A 16998-nucleotide genomic window follows, 5' to 3' on the forward strand; every position below is an offset into this window, starting at 1 on the left:
CATTTAAATTCATAATAACAATTTTATGTGATGAATGTTTTAAAACATAGGACTTCAACCCTGCTCCTGGGGACCCACTGTCCTGCAGAGTTCAGCTCCAACCCTAATCAAACACACCTGAACCAGATAATCAAGATCTTACTTGACTTACAAGGTATTACTTGAAAAGTCGCTGGCCAGGTGTGCTGAAGCAGGTTGGAAATAAACTTTGCAGGACAGTGGGTCCCCAGGTACAGGGTTGAAGACCTGTGTTTTAAATATAAAGTTATGAATATAGAGATTAAATTATTTAAATAGGTGGCGGCAAGTCAGTGTCTTTGTCACTAAATCATTCATTCAGTCAATTTGTTCAAACAGCTGATTCATCCGTACAAGTGACTGTTCAAAAAGAGTAATTCCAAAATTATTATTATTATATATTGTGCTACGTTTATGTGCGTAGGCTATTGAATGAATAAAACATAGAAATCCCTTTCATTTCCAAAAAATTCTAACCAGTTGGAGCTGGAACGTCGTCACCCCTCGAAATTCACTCCCTGGACTCCGTCCCCCACGTTCCCCCTCATTTCCAGCCCTGGTTAGTGAAGCAAAACCATGGTTAATTTGTGGTTACCATGGATTAACTATAGTAACCATGTTTTTTTTTTTGTTTTTTTCATTTTCTTAAAAATGGTTTAAAGGCTGAGATGTGTAGTAGGGTTGTGACGGTGAGGAAATTTTCCCACCAGTTAATCGACGTGTGACAACACCGGTAATACCGGTATCACCGTGGGGGCGGGGCGGGGCATTCCCTCTTTTCCTCGCTTTCCTTTGCTTTTAAATAGCTTGTAAAAGCGGTGTGCCCATTTTACTTTCACTTTCAAATTAGCGGCAATTCGGAGTAAAGCAATTGTTCGTTTCTTATTTCGTTTTAATTGTACCTCTTTTCCTCGCTTTCCTTTGCTTTTAAATAGCTTAAAAGCGCCGTGCGCATTTTACTTTCACTTTTGAATTAACGGCAGTTCGGCGTCAATTGCTTGAATGCAACAACAAAATACAATGTCAAACTCACTTTAGCGTATATTTAAAACATAGAACTTTTATTAACAAAACAAATGAAATCAAAACGACGGTGGGGGTCGGTGCCGTGGTGGGCAAGTGGCGTAACCGGTGTTGCGGCTTAACACCGGTCGGTATCACCGTCTATCGCGGCAAGCCTAATGTGAAGGTCATGATCATTAAACTTTTTGTTTTTGTGAAAACCTGTATCTGAACTGTAAATCATGCTTTTTACAATCATTTTACAGTTTAATGTTACCATAGATCAGTGTTTCTCAACTGGTGGGTCACGACCCAAAAGTGGGTCGCAAGATTGTTCTGAGTGGGTCGCGGAGTGTACAGTCAAAGAAACAACAAAAAACGTCATTCTAAATGTTTTTCTGATGCGAGACTTTTATTTTGAAAGATGTGCGTGAAAACAAAAGTAAATAAGAGAGTTTAAACTGTCATTTATCATATTGGAAGTTTTGGCCAAAATGCTGAAATCAAATCACTGATAGACCCGTGCTGCTCATGAACCGAGGGGTCATGAAGCGAGAAATCAAAATTCCCTCGATCTTTTGACAGATAAGAAGTCATTGTACTATAAAAACATCCTGTAAGTTTCAGAACTCAAAACTTTCTCGTTAGTCTAAAAACAGCTTATATTGAAGCCAATCTGCCAAAACGACAGCTTGTGGAATGAGCCACTTTATGACGTAATAGTGTGGCTAAACTCCGCTCTGCAGAAGATCATCACTGCCTGTTTAGCTCCGCCCATCGATTCTACAGCACTGTTTAGCTCCGCCCACCGATTCTACAGCACTGTCTGTTTAGCTCCGCCCATCAATTCTAAATCACTGCCTGTTTAGCTCCGCCCACCGATTCTACATCACTGCCTGTTTAGCTCCGCCCATCAATTCTACATCACTGCCTGTTTAGCTCCGCCCACCGATTCACACATGTAGTGTAAATAACGAGAGAGGCAAACAAAGGTCTAAGCAGGAACCAAACGATAAAGATGCTCCAAAGACGCTATTCAGAGCCACGCTGTGGAAAAACACAGTCTTTGCATCACCTTCCTTCTGATCCCAACATTAGGAAAGCGTAGATGAACTTTATTTTTAATGAAGATCCAGACCGCGTCAGTAAGAACTTGGTCTTTTGTTGACTTCATTTTACCGCGGATTAGTTTACAAACAAAGCACAATTCATCACAGGATTTTCAGAAAGATTGAAACTAAAAGACAATGCTGTGCTGAATATATTGGATCTGACAGTAATGTCGCACCACACAAATGTAACTCTTTTTATTACGTGACCACTATTGCTTTGTCTGTTATTACAGATCGTTTGATATGTACTAAGTACTTATGCATTTTTAACCTAAATCACAGCAGCGTCTATCTGTGAAGGCTGTAGGCTGTCAAACATACACAACTGTTAGCCAATCAGAGCAGTGGGCGTTTACTTCCGAGTCGACAATCCGCCACGTCTATTCAAACAGAGCGTTCAGATGAGTGGGGTCAAAACAGGACAGAAAATATGAAATTATGTTTTTTGATGTAAAAATCTTGATAACATTGTTAAGTGGAACAGTACAAAATAATAAAGGCAGTTCATGACCCCTTTAAGAGTATGATCTTTGATCACTAAATAATCACAATGTAGATAACAGATCTTTACACTACTAACAGGAACAGTGTGAAGTTGATCATTTAGTCTCTGGCCTGATTCACTAATTCATAAACAGCAGTAAACTACAAAGAACGTCTGTACACGAGCCCTTGCATATTACACCCATCATAGGCAGAGATGCTTATAAAATGCAGTTTCATATTTTTATATTATATTTCTTAGTTTATAGAGGTTGCAAAGTTCTTTTGCACCCAGAAAGGTCTTTCTTTACTTCACTGTAGTATTGCTCTAGTGATTAATGAACAGACGTTAAAATTGGGAAGTTAGTTGTAGTAAGTTCTGAATCTTTCAGTATGATTTTATTGCAGAGGAACCTCCCATATGTGTAAATATTAAACATATTTTGACCTCTCTAAATTCTCATTGCTGTGATACAGAAAATATACTGAAATAATTGTTATATTTAAAGGAGACATATTATGCCCCTTTTTTACAATATGTAATAAAACCAAATGCAGCACAACAAACACCATGCTAAATAATATTTACTCATTTAAATGTTTCATTTTTAATGTATGTAATTATTGTTTTACTATAGTAATGAGAATTTGTGATGAATGTGCATAATTGTCATGAAAATAATGTATTTATTATTATTATTCGATTTTGGGGTAAATGTTTGTTTATATCCATCATAAGTTTAAAAACCAGTCTGTGTGTGTGTGTTTGTCCATTAGGGCGTATTTTCAGCAGTACGGTCTGCGATACACAGCCGTCATCCCCACAAATGTATTTGGACCCCATGACAACTTCAACATTGATGACGGTCACGTCCTGCCAGGGTTGATCCACAAGACATACCTGGCAAAGAGTGAGACGCATGTAACTATCTAGAGCCTCATTTAAGTTCTGTTCACATGGTAAACCTGTTTCGTGTGTTTGTATGTATTATAGAGGAAGGTAAACCTCTGCAGGTCTGGGGTTCGGGTCGCGCTCTGCGGCAGTTCATCTATTCTCTGGATCTGGCTCGTCTGTTTCTGTGGGTTCTGAGGGAGTACGACGAGGTGGAGCCCATCATTCTGTCAGGTACTCGAGACGTGTTTGACATAGTGTTCCTGCAGGTCCTTAAACATTCAGTTTGATTTAAGGTTATAAAAAGTCTTAAATATCATGTTTAGAGGTCTTAAATTTGGGGACAGAAAACAGGAATCATTATGGCCTAATGTGATTATGGAAGCTTGTATGGAAGGATGAGTCTGAAGATGGCGCCATTGTGGTTGTTGGCTTGCCGTCGCTCCCTGCTGTCTTTCCTGTACGTTTTGGTGCTATTGATGTGTGTGTGTGCTCCAGGAATCAGTACCTTAATTTCCTCTGATCGCCAAACCCTTCTTTTCTCTGTAAATTAAGGGTGGGCACTATTGCTGAAAAACACAATCACTACTTAGTTGCTGTACTGATCTGAAGATGGCGCCATTGTGGGTGTTGGCTTGCCGTCGCTCCTGTCCTCTGCTGTCTTTCCTGTACGTTTTGGTGCTATCTATGTGTGTGTGTGTGCTCAAGGAATCAGTACCTTAATTTCCTATGATCGCCAAACCCTTCTTGATATACAATTCACTGTCATGGATATGTGTGCTCGAAATCCGAATGACGACAAATTCTCCTACACCCGGTTTTTCTCAGCGTTCCCAAAGGCCACTTGCCACGTCGGCTGTTCATTTCATCGGAAAAGACGCCATAGAAAGCGTGGGAAACGGGCTGGCATTTTGGTCAGGATTAAAAGATCCTTGCACACATCCACGTCTTGCTCTTGCGATCTGCTTGGAGTTGATGGATGGGATAAAAACCTCTCTCTTCAGCGCACTACGATCCCCCGCTACACCTGTCTACTGCCCATCCTACCAGATGTGGCTACATCTGTTTGCGCTACTAGTAAAGCAGACGGTCAGTTCAAGAAAACCGCCAGTAACGCCAAACTACGCAAATACCTGCCAGACTTCAAGTTCACGCCGTTCAGAGCTGGTGATCATTCACACACACATGCAATTACTAAATGTTTTTCCAATAGTGGTAAAAAGAAGAATCTTTACAGAAGCTTTGCTTTTTTCCAGCTGTCAAGGAGACGTGTGATTGGTTTGTGGCCAATTATGACGCCGCCCGTAAATGAAGATCTTCACATCTGATTGGCTGTGGGGAGCTTGAACACTGTTCGATGCGGGAACCCGAACAATGGCTGATCAAACACCTTGAACAACACTTTATAATTTTTACAAAGACAAACTCATGGAACACTGCCGTCTAAGCCCTCTTTTCATGTTTATTTAAAGTTCTTCTTCAAATATATTCATTTTACAGGAATGCAACTACTAAATCTGCACAATGCTGCGTTTTCAAATGCATTTATTAGATGCATAAACTGCTTCAGACAGCACTGCATGAGCTAGCGGCACCATCTAGTGGCTACGTGCGGGACATCCTTTGTATCTCAACTAAGGTTTAAAGGGGTCATATGATGCGATTTCAAGTTTTCATTTCTCTTTGGAGTGTTACAAGCTGTGCATAGATAAGATCCCTAAAGTTGGAAAGACTAAAGTCTCAAACCCAAAGAGATATTCTTTATAAAAGTTAAGACCCCAAATTAAAGCAAAACCCTGCATTGGTGAGTATTTGAAATTTTAATTTTAACAATGCATGGATGTAAGAACTTAGTAAGTAGTGCTGTTATGAAATCGCAAAAGCAATATATAAGTATATAGTCTGACACAGTAGCGAGAGTATCCACCTTATTTTTTTTAACGCGGAAGTAAGCCGTTTTCTGTGAATGTGCGAGACTTCCGGTTCATTAACCGCTGTAGGGAAATAACAAGAAGAATGTCAGTAAATACATTAAATAATTCTTGCATTATTGACACACTATTTTCCTATTTAATACTGTAAAGTTGCTTTGACACAATCTGTTGTTAAAAGCTCTATATAAATAAAGGTGACTTGACTTGACTAAACAGTAAAACTGTTTGCACTACAAACCAGTGTGTTCATAATTAAGATAATACATTAAAATAATAATAATTATTTAAAAAATTGCTGGAAGCAGATGCCACCGGAAGCCAGACACATTAAATTTACAGGGAAAATAAGGTGGATATAAATCTGTTGTCCGCAAAACACTGCTTCGTGTGAAGCTTGTATTGAACTTGCCAAGTCGCGTGGTTTCAGCAAACGAGGCTTTGTTACGTCATACTGTTTCAAGCCTTGGTTTCGAAACATTACCCAGATAGCACACATATACGTCTGCGAGATGTCTGTTATAGATCGCTTCATCTGGAAAGCATCTGCTGTGTACAAACATCTGATAGACGTCTCTAAGATGTCAGTTTTACAACATTTTCTGAACGTCTATTTGACAACTGATAGGAAACGTCCTATAGACGTATTGCAGATGAGCAAACACTCAAAAAAAATACGTCTTGCAGACGTCAAATAGACGTCTCTGAGATGTATGTGTGCTATCAAGGTACAAAATTCGCAGCTAGATGGTGATCTCGTGAACCAATGTTTCATTGGAGAATTATTATGATGTAGATTAATTTCTAATTCATTTAATCAATTGTAATACTTGTGCGTGTATAAGGCGAAAAGGAGAATGATACTTAATTGTTTCTAATTGACCAAGCATTGCTTAATAACACACAAATCAATAAAACAGATTTACAGAACCTTCACATTTAATGGTATTTAATTATTTGTAGATCGCACACTTTCATGAATACATTTGCAGTTCGTTTGTAAAAGATGTCTTATACATGAATGGCCCGAGTTTTCGTTGCATTTACACCGTTTGACCAGTAGATGCCGCCAGAGTGTGGCGTTTCGAGCGCTTCGAATCAGTGAATCATTTTACGAAGCAATTGGTTCATTTGATTCAGAGTTTCGAAAAGCTTCGTTTCTTGGCCACACCTTTGACTGTCTGACTGACATGTAAAGCGACCAATAACAGATCGTGTAACATCATGATTAGGGGCGGGTAAATATCGACGCGTTTGTCATAGAGGATCAGGTAATTCAGGCTCACGTGCTTGGTTGGAAATACATTGGATGTCATTTAAATTCTGTTGCTTTTATATGAAAATAAATCTGACAAGATACCGGTTATTCAATTCTCCCCTACGTTTTTTTTTTGTTTTTTTTTAAGAATTTTTGCGTTAGTAAAGAGGCGAATTTTAATAAAATATGATCACTCAACATGTACAGAGAGTTGCGTTTGAAAAAAAAACATTGTGTTAAAATAGTCGCAAAATGATGGATGATCACATTTTATTTGAACTCTGTACTGTGGTTGGTATACTGTCCATTTTCTGTTTTACTGGTCTGTCAGTCAGGGTTTGTTCTGGGTTTATTTTCTAATGATATATGTACTGTATAGTTTAATAATGCACTTGTATTCGAAACAATGAAGGGTTTTTAGAATATTTTAAGGGTTCCCGAATCACGCTACATAGAAAATCAGCGATTTTCAGTATTATAAGTTCATCTTGTGAAGAATTTCAAGACTGCTTGCTCATCTTATTCAGATTCATAAGGAAGTGAGATTTACAAAACCTACAGAGAAAAAAAAAATGCATAATGTGTATTCTTTTTCTAGAGAGCAAAATTGAAGAATAAACGAAAAAAACTGAAATACATAATGGTATATTTGTTGTATTGAATTTAATGTTTGCGGATTTTAATACAATTAAATATGTGCTAATGCGATTTTTTTTTATTACTGTAGTACATTTTTTCGGTAACACTTTACTATAAGGTGTTATATACATATTATATATTATAATATATATACAACTTTTGATTTTAATAATGCATTAGTAAATGTTGAAATTAATATTAACTAAGACTAATGCCGTTAATTCTTAGTTCATTTTAACTAAAGTAGTTAACTAATGAAACCTTATTGTAAAGTTTTACCATGTTTTCTTCTAATTTCGAGGTGATGTATTACCCGGATGTTTATTCCTTTGCCCCCCAGGTAAATATATGCAAATCTGGATATCTTAAATGTAGGTGTGTGTATCCATAAGCCAGTGAGGTGAGAGCATTTCTATTCCTGAAGGAAAAGTTTTTTCCTATTTCCACAGAACAGGCAGCGAGCCAGAGACCACACACCGGAGAGCAGGTAACTTAAGGGTTTCATCAAATATTAACAGATCTAAAACAGGAGTATTCATGTGATAGTTTGTTTGGTTTAGAGACCCTATCAGTTGCAGTTGACCGCATACAATCTATTAACGTGAACTTTAAATGAGTTTATAAACAAGTGCATTCTTTGCATTGGATTTCTAGCCATTGTATTTCATGTCGAGTTTTTATTAATCTTGATTTCTCACAACTTGTGTGCTTTACCTGGGCGAGTCGGAGCTAGTAGAGTCTCGTGAAGCGCAAATCATTTACTGAGATCAACAGTCAAGGTCCGGATTTTCCTTAGATGATACATTAAATTTCTGTTTCTATTTCACCAAACGCTATCGTATACCCCCAGACAACTTGAAATATACGGTACGTGTCGTATTAGACCACTCTGATCATTTGCGTCTTTTTAAAAAAGACTGCTATTCACTTGCATTAGCCTATATGGACAAGCTGCGCCGGGGATTTTTTTATTTACAATTTATTTAAAGAAAAATCTTATTTTTGTGGTGCGAAAAAGCAGAAAGGGCATAAGGCATTAGAACAACACCGGGGCAAGCAAATTTCTTAATTTTCATTTTTGGGTGAACTGTCCCTTTAAAGTCTGTGCGCCTTTTGCATTGATGAAAAGAATTATGAGGCATGTGATGCACATAAATCCCGCACGAGTGTGTTTTTGTTAGTATATTTCTTGTGTTTTTTAGTCATATGCAGAAGTCGATACCTCATCAGTGATGTGTTCTCGTGTTGACTTACAGGGTGTGTCAGTGGTTAAACTTGTTTTACCAGTTCAACTGTCGGTTTTAATTGTGAGCTGTAGAGAGAGGAAGAGAAAGAGGATCTGCTTTAACTAAGATCATGTATACACTTCGAAAATACCGTAGTGCTGCTATGGTACTTAATGAAAATATAATCTATGTCGATACCGTGATCACCGTGATCACCATGGTACGTTTCCAAAACAAATACGCCATTTCCATGGTTTTGTTTTGAACGGAAATTCACCAGGGTGGGGTTCTGAGCGAGTTGTGCCTAGTAGGTTTGTCTCTTGGTAATAATTATGAATTGGACAAGTAAGAGCGATGATGGATGAACGAGGTACTTGATGATCATGAAAAGCACATAATAAAACGGATCGTGCCGGTCACTGAGACGCTTTCAATGCCGGTGTGAAAACACACACCTGTGACCTCATTAAATCAGTAATACCGTGCCAAGTATGCATTGATAGCACACGTACATCACGGAGACGTCTATTTGACGTCTACGAGACGTATTTTTTAGAGTGTTTGCTCATCTGCAATACGTCTATAGCACGTTTCCTATCAGATGTCAAATAAACGTTTAGAAGATGTCTTTAAGATGTTTATGATTTAGAATGCGTGTAAAACTGAAATCTTAAAGACGTCTATCAGATGTTTGTACACGCTTTCCAGATGAAGAGATCTTTAACAGACATCTTGCAGATGTGCATGTGCTATCTGGGCATTGATAGCACACGTACATCACGGAGACGTCTACAAGACGTATTTTTTTTAGAGTGTTTGCTCATCTGCAATACGTCTATAGGACGTTAGGCTACCTATCAGATGTCAAATAGACGTTTAGAAAATGTTGTAAAACTGACATCTTTAAGGCGTCTATCAGATGTTTGTACACAGCAGATTCTTTCCAGATGAAGGGACCTTTAACAGACATCTTGCAGACGTGCGTGTGCTATCTGACTGGGATGCTTGCTGCGTCTCCATTCTTCTAAACAATGTTGAATAAAGGCGAGGTCGCCGAAATTTCCCGCCTGAAATCCAGTAGGCTACTTTCAGTCGTACCACGAGCGGCACGACTGACCTGAGAAACATTTTCCTTGACATCTCTGTTATGCGTGTCCCATATTCTCTCGACTGAACCAGCCATTAATGATCAATCATCTGAGTCAGTCCTTTCTTTTCACTGAACCGGCCAGACAGGTTTGCAAAACGGTCTGTTTTCCCGCTCTCTCGCTCAATCACCTGAGGTTTCTCGGTCTGTAAAACAGACGCTATCTAGATACCCTTGAACACAGAGAACAAACAGCGCTGGACGAAGTGGATATTCACTTATAAACAACTGAAACTAAAGGCTACTTTTTGAGAAGTAACGTTAACTGAAGATTCAGCTATATTCATGTGAATATGAGTCCATTCACACTGAAAGTGTTTTTGTGTCCGCTCGCGCTGTTTTCATGTTTTCAACAGTAGCCTATGTGAACATGCCCTAAATGGGTGTCTTGACAATTTCGTTTTTGTGCCATTTTTAAAAGGTTTAAACGTCGTGTGTAAAGACACCTGAGCATTGGTCTGAAGACTAAACTCCTAAAGAACTGCACAATATTACATGCTCAAGAAAAAAGAAAATGAAAACTTGATTTTTTAAAATATGTATTAAATTGCACTTTCTTAAAAAAAAAAACTTCTTAAAAAACAAACAAACAACAACAACAAAAAGACTAAATTTTCAATGGGAATCCGCTCCTTCGGAGTTTGAGGGTGAAAAAGTTCCCGCGCTTTTTTTTTTAGTCATGTTCATCATGACAATTGACCTCGCGAAATTTCGCCAAAATATTGCACCACAACTTCATTGCTTGGCAAAAGATTTATTTATTTGTTATCAATACATTTTACAACTTTGTTTCTCTTTTCTTTTCTTTTTTTACCTGTCCAGGCAGTAACCCTTTTAGAAAAGCAATAAGCCTCTTGAAACCAGGTTAACAGTTATTTTTAGAACAGCTATGTTTTTTCCCTTTATCAACGTCTTTAATAAACTGCTCAAGACTGACTTAGTTAATCCTACAACAACTGACTTAGTTAATCCTATAACAACTGATTTAGTTAATCCTATAACAACTGATTTAGGGTGCTTTCACACCTGGCTCGTTGTTTCAGAACCTGGCTCGTTTCCCCTCTTAGCTCGGTTCGTTTGGGCATATGTGAACATGGCAATCGCGCCCGGATCCGCGCCAAAACAATCGGTCCGAGATCGCCTGAACGAGGTGGTCTCGGCTCGATTGAAAACGAACTCTGGAGCGGTTCGGTTTTAGTGAGAAAGCAATCCGATCCAACGGACCAACGAACCAGGCTAGATCACAATGTATGATGGGTAATTATGTAAGTTCCGTGAAAAGCATTAGCTTTGTTGTTTTGCTAATACCTCAAAATGAACCTGTGAATGTCTGTGGGTGAGCACGTCTTTGCCATTCAAAATAAAAAGGTGCACTTTTTCATTTTATAATGCCGTCTTATTGCTCTTCTTCCTAGTAGGTGCATTTAAAAAAAATTTCCCGATGAATCCTGGACTCCTGCTCAAAATTATAAATTAATGTAAGGACAGCTACAAAAAAAAAAAAGCTGTCGTCCCATCCTGACGGATGACAGCCGTGACAGCTAAGTGGAATCCTGGAAAATAAACCGTGGAACTTTGACCAATGAGAGAACAGTTTACTCACGCGTGACTTGTATTAACAAATTTGGTCCGTTTAGAAACTTTGCCGTGTGAAAGCGAACCGCACCAAGAATAAAAAGCAACATTGTAATAATTTTAATCCCTGTTTCGGAACAAAGCAATCGATCTACAGGTGTGAAAGCACCCTTAGTTAATCCTATGTGAATATTGGATCCGTGATTGGGTCTTAAAGTGACAGCAGCCTAAAATACACCTGCTGCTGTCTGTGTCAATTTCTGTATAGTATTGAATACTAGCTTACTAATGTACCTAATTGAAAAGTAATGCCCTGTTTATTTCATTTGTATATTTGTTCTTTTTTATTTATTTGCCCCCATTTCTTGTAATTTGCTTCTTTGTTCTTATTCTATTGATTTTAGTTGTTCACATAAATAATTGCTGGTAAACTTTTTACATATTAAGCTGTTTTTGCTATGGAATCGAAATTGGATGGGGTTGGCACCATCGATCATATACGTTGTGTCAGAAGGGAGGCCCTGTTGAAGTTTAGATCGATACTTAATTATTGCAGTAGTCCTGTTTTCACATGTATTTTAACCCCTGAAGTGTTCATCAAACCCCATCTCTCTCTCTCTCTCTGTCAGATGGACGGGTCGGTCGGGCCGATGCGAGTGTTGGTGACGGGTGGCAGTGGGCTGGTGGGGCGAGCGATAGAGCGGGTGGTGAAAGAGGGTGGAGGGAGAGAAGGAGAAAAATGGATATTCCTGTCATCCAAAGAGGCCAACCTTGTGTAAGTGCTCCTCTAAGAAACACTCATCGGACATCACAAACATAACACCATATGTCATCACATGTATTGTATAACATGTACTTTAGATATAATGCATGTTATAAAAAACGGCATGCAATAAGAATTTTCCACCAATCAGAGAATTGCAAAAAACAAACCATGCCAAAACAGCTCCGCCCACTCCCATGAAGCACTGAGAATGATAGAGTCAGTCAACATATGCTGTCAAACTATTTAAGTATCTGTGTAAATATGTAAAATATTATGTTGTTTCTGTATACACAACATCTTTATATCAGTAGCTTTATATTGCTTCACATTGTAGTGTAGTGTTGTGCAGATTGTAGTTCTGTCACTCATCATAAATGTTCTTTCTTGAGTCTTGACTAGTATTTAAACACTTCACCTCATGATGTTGGTTAATGAATATCCAGAAGGGGCAGAGCTGGAATTTAGACAAAGAAGAAGCTCCAACATAAATGGTTTTCATTTGTGTCCCATGCATGATAAATATATTTACACGTGCTGCTTTAGGAGCGCTCAAGAGACGAGAGCAGCCTTCGAGAAACATCGTCCGACGCACGTCATTCATTTGGCCGCCATGGTGGGCGGACTCTATAGAAACATGAGACAGAACCTGGATTTCTGGGTAATTATTCATATTAAGTCACATAAGGTTGGAAATATCACGGTTGAATTATTTAGTTGTATTTGCTTCTTGTTTTCAGAGGAATAATGTGCACATCAATGACAATGTGCTGAACATGTCTCATGAGTTCGGCGTGGTGAAGGTCGTTTCCTGTCTGTCTACGTGTGTTTTTCCAGATAAAACCACCTACCCTATAGATGAGACCATGGTAAAGCAAGCACACACACACATATACTTTAAATGGCAGATGTTGGATACAGTATGTGTTTACTGTTCCCTTAAAAAGCTCACATGACACATGATCCTTGATCTTTTGAAATTCATTCATATCAAATTTCCTCCACGGTGAATAAAGAGAATTCTGTTAAAATGGCAGTTTAGTTTCAATGCATGCAGATGCCAAAAACTTTGAGATATGTTTAAGAACATTAGAATACATGACAGCCTATATTAACTTGTCAAAAATGCCTGGTTGCCATCCAGAAACTTGTCCCGTCCCGTCAGGGTGAGGTTATGAGGAAGTAGGATACAGTCATCCCTAAACAGCAGAGAGAATGAAGAATTGTTGTTAAAAAATTGGACCTAATAGTGATTTAAAAAACATGTTATTATGAGAGATGTAATGTAGTGGATGTCTGATTGGTTTCATGAGCCTGTTTGCATGAATTGTGTAAAATACCTGTGTTTTTCTAACTTGGTGGTGACGTGTTTCTCTCTCTTTCTGTGTGTTAGATGCACAACGGTGCCCCCCATGACTCTAATTACGGTTATGCCTACGCCAAACGCATGATTGACGTCCACAACAGGTCGGTTCTGCTCTCTTAGTGTCAAAATTTACTGATCATGAGCTGTTCTTGGGTGTATCTCATGAAAACATGTCTGGATTGATTGCATTTCAAAAGAAAGTACTGTTACAAAATTATATTTTCATTAAGGGAAAATAAGCCTAATTTCAGAACCATCATGGTTTTGTCTGCATGGGTGTAGTTTTGACATCTGGGCTGTTGGTGCCAGACTGTGATGCTGGTTATTCAGGTTTCTAGGTTTCACATTATACATTCATGCATGCAACCTGTTCAAATAGTCTTGTCTCGCTCTTGCACATCAATTACTCGGGTGACCATCTGATAACTGCTTTGCTGCAGGACAGTAAGTGTGATAGATTTGCGTAACAAGTGTGAGAGTGATATGCTTACTACCATTATACAATGCAAATATTGGTTTACACTACTTGGAATGCCTGATTGCCATTATGTTGGTTGATAACGTTTTAAATGGTCAATAAGCTTTGGTCATGGTTACCGACTCTGCGACTGACACTCAATTTGATGCAATGCCATTAACTCTACAGGACCGATTCAGTCTACTAAATATAATGAACCAAATAATGTGCTTGTAAGTAAAAATCACAATTTATACTAAGTAGCAAGTTTTTTTTCCATTATTAGACTATGTAAACATTAAATGCATTTTTCCGGATTCAGTGGATCTTGTATATTTTTTCTTTTTTTTTGGTTGGATTTGCCAGGTTTAATCAGGATGTTATCCAGTACGTGTCTAGAAGAAGTCCTGGCTGGTATAGATGTATTTAACATCTTTTTGTAGATCTATTTAACACCCAACGAATTTATGAAAGAATAAATAATGAGATCCTGGTGGATGAGAACTGTCCCCAATTGGTCTTTACTCATCGGCCTAGCAACTAAAGCCGCCCACCATACCTGGAATCCAGTTTCTATTGGTTGAATTTCCCAGCATTTTCAAATTGCATTGCATCATCATCGCAACGTGATCAGATCCTGGATGTCCTATTCAGCTTTAGCAAAAAAACTCTAAGAGGATCATCTCTAGATCTGTGCGTCGTGTTATGTTGTGTTTGGGCTTGTTTGATTTGAGAACACCTGCTCTAAATCAATATATGTGATCTGCTATGGTTTACTAACGTTTGGTGAAGCTACAAACTAAAACGCGGCTTACATGTACTTGGTATTGTTTGGTCTCCTGAAACAATTCTTCTTCTTGTATTCTGCTAGTTGAGACATTTTCAGTGATATATGACACAAGGGTATCTGTTATGTATGATGCTTAAAAGATCACATTTTCAAGTAAAATGTGACCCTGGAGCACAAAACTAGTCATAAGGGTCCATTTTTCGAAATTGAGATTTATACATCATCTGAAAGCTGAATAAATATTTGTTAGGATTGGACAATATTTGGCTGAGATACAACTATTTGAAAATCTGGAATCTGAGGGTGCAAAAAAATCAATTGAGATGGTGAATTGGTGGGTTTTTGTTAAATGTTAAATGTTAAATGTGAGCCAAAATAATCACAATTAAAAGAACCAAAGACTTAAACTACTTCAGTCTGTGTGCATTGAATTTATTTAATACACGAGTTTCACAATTTGAGTTGAATTACTGAAATAAATGAACTTTTCCACGACATTCAAATTTATTGAGATGCACCTGTACAAACTGAATACAGCACATACAGTTTCTGTGACTGTACAAAGCATGTTCATATTTAATGAGGCAAGCAGCATTAAGTTAATTATTGTTTATTTGTTGTTAAACAATTCATAGTTTTACATTCATAGTAACATCCCTGGAGGGCAAAACATCCATAGAACTGTAGCACAAGCCTATCATTTTCTATCTTTTTTTTAAGCTGCGAATATTTAGATCATCTCTAACAAGAAGAAAAACAAAGATATGTGAACAAAGTTTCGGTCACTTGCGATTCATATACTGTACACCACCTGCTGAAATATTTAAATGAGTAAATACCACCAAAGCAGATTGAACATGCAAATAGGATTTGGGGGATTATTATTATTTATTGGTTTTTAATCATTTAAAGTGTATTAAATTACTTATAATTTTTATTTTGTCTTCCCCGGGCGCCTAAATATCTACTCTGTGCTTTTTTCAGTTGATGCGTGAATAAAACTTCATTAAACATTCGCAATAAGCTTTGTGCTTTGTGGGTAGATTACTTACAAATTGTAGTCCGTTACTGATTACAGGTCACATGATGAAAACTAGTTAGTAACATAATCTAAGTTACTTGTTTTAGGTAATGTAATCGGACTACTTTTAGATTACTTTTTTTTTTATCAAACTTGTTTAAAATTACAAATATATAAAAAAAAAAAAAGCAAAGAGAAAGAAAATATATTGCATTTTTTGATATCAACATCATACAATGCATTAAACATTATTAGACCAGGATTTCCCAAACTGGGCTTAATGTAAGAACTGCAGTGGGTTTGTGAGTTGATAAAAAGCTAATAATGAATTACTAAATCATAAAAATTTAAAATACAAATAATTTTAACTCTCGAACGCTAAAAATATAAATATTTTATTTGTTTACTTTGTCTTGTGTGTTTGTCCATTAGGGCGTTATTTCAGCAGTACGGTCGGAAATACACAGCCGTCATCCCCACCAACATGTTTGGAGCCCATGACAATTACAACATTGAGGACGGTCATGTGATGCCGGGGTTGATCCACAAGACGTACCTGGCAAAGAGTGAGAGACATTTAACTCACAATCACATTCAGAGCGTCCCACATGTTCACAGGGTAAATGTATGCGTGTTTGTTTCGTAGAGGAAGGTAAACCTCTGCAGGTCTGGGGTTCGGGTCGCGCTCTGCGGCAGTTCATCTATTCTCTGGATCTGGCTCGTCTGTTTCTGTGGGTTCTGAGGGAGTACGACGAGGTGGAGCCCATCATTCTGTCAGGTACTCGAGACGTGTTTGACGTCACATGTGTTGGGTCTGTTTCATCAGAGCTCATTGGTTGATCATCAAATATCAAGATCATGTTTCTCTTTTTCTTCGTTTCTTTTTGTCTAGTCGGGGAGGAGGATGAGTTGACTGTAAAGGATGCTGTGGACGCTGTGGTTGAAGCGTTCGGGTTCGAAGGGGAAGTGATTGTATCCTTTCACACCAACAGTGTCTGGAGTTTTTTTTTTTTTTTACAGCTGACAGAATAGCAGTCTTTCTTCTGTGGAACACGATAAGATATCTTGCAGTTCAAACAGCATCATAAAAGTAGTCCATGAATGACAGAATGAACTAACCCTCTAAACCAGTGATCTTCACTATTTTTTTCACGAGAGCCGCACTTATAGGACAAAGTTAATAGGAGAGCCACTTTTACTGCAAAGTATGAAAAGTTACATCCAGTCATAAATAGCATGTCTGCTTCTCAATCTGTCATCCCTGAACATACAATATGCAATGCAATACAAAGGGGTTTATTTTTAAAAGTTATTTAAA

General features: G+C 38.0%; 2 protein-coding genes across 2 annotated transcripts in view; both read left to right on the top strand.

Moving 5' to 3' along the window:
- LOC107728120 (GDP-L-fucose synthase-like) overlaps positions 1 to 5206 on the top strand; it is a 13815-nt gene extending 8609 nt beyond the window's left edge. Inside the window, exons 6-9 of the mRNA XM_016538202.1 lie at positions 3393 to 3526; positions 3610 to 3741; positions 4480 to 4674; positions 4764 to 5206. Coding sequence (XP_016393688.1) covers positions 3393 to 3526; positions 3610 to 3741; positions 4480 to 4674; positions 4764 to 4819 — 517 coding nt within the window. The 3' untranslated portion in view covers positions 4820 to 5206. The remainder of the gene's footprint in view (positions 1 to 3392; positions 3527 to 3609; positions 3742 to 4479; positions 4675 to 4763) is intronic.
- A 2381-nt stretch (positions 5207 to 7587) lies between these two features.
- On the top strand, positions 7588 to 16727 carry LOC107728118 (GDP-L-fucose synthase-like). Its single transcript, XM_016538200.1, has 8 exons — positions 7588 to 7822; positions 11913 to 12058; positions 12593 to 12707; positions 12787 to 12915; positions 13440 to 13513; positions 16113 to 16246; positions 16327 to 16458; positions 16573 to 16727. Exons 2-8 carry the CDS (start codon positions 11913 to 11915, stop codon positions 16710 to 16712), a joined length of 870 nt encoding a protein of 289 aa, XP_016393686.1. The 5' UTR covers positions 7588 to 7822; the 3' UTR covers positions 16713 to 16727.
- Positions 16728 to 16998: the final 271 nt, after the last annotated feature.

Source organism: Sinocyclocheilus rhinocerous, unplaced genomic scaffold, assembly GCF_001515625.1.
Source record: "Sinocyclocheilus rhinocerous isolate Xijiao unplaced genomic scaffold, SAMN03320098_v1.1 scaffold936, whole genome shotgun sequence".
Lineage (NCBI taxonomy): Eukaryota > Metazoa > Chordata > Actinopteri > Cypriniformes > Cyprinidae > Sinocyclocheilus > Sinocyclocheilus rhinocerous.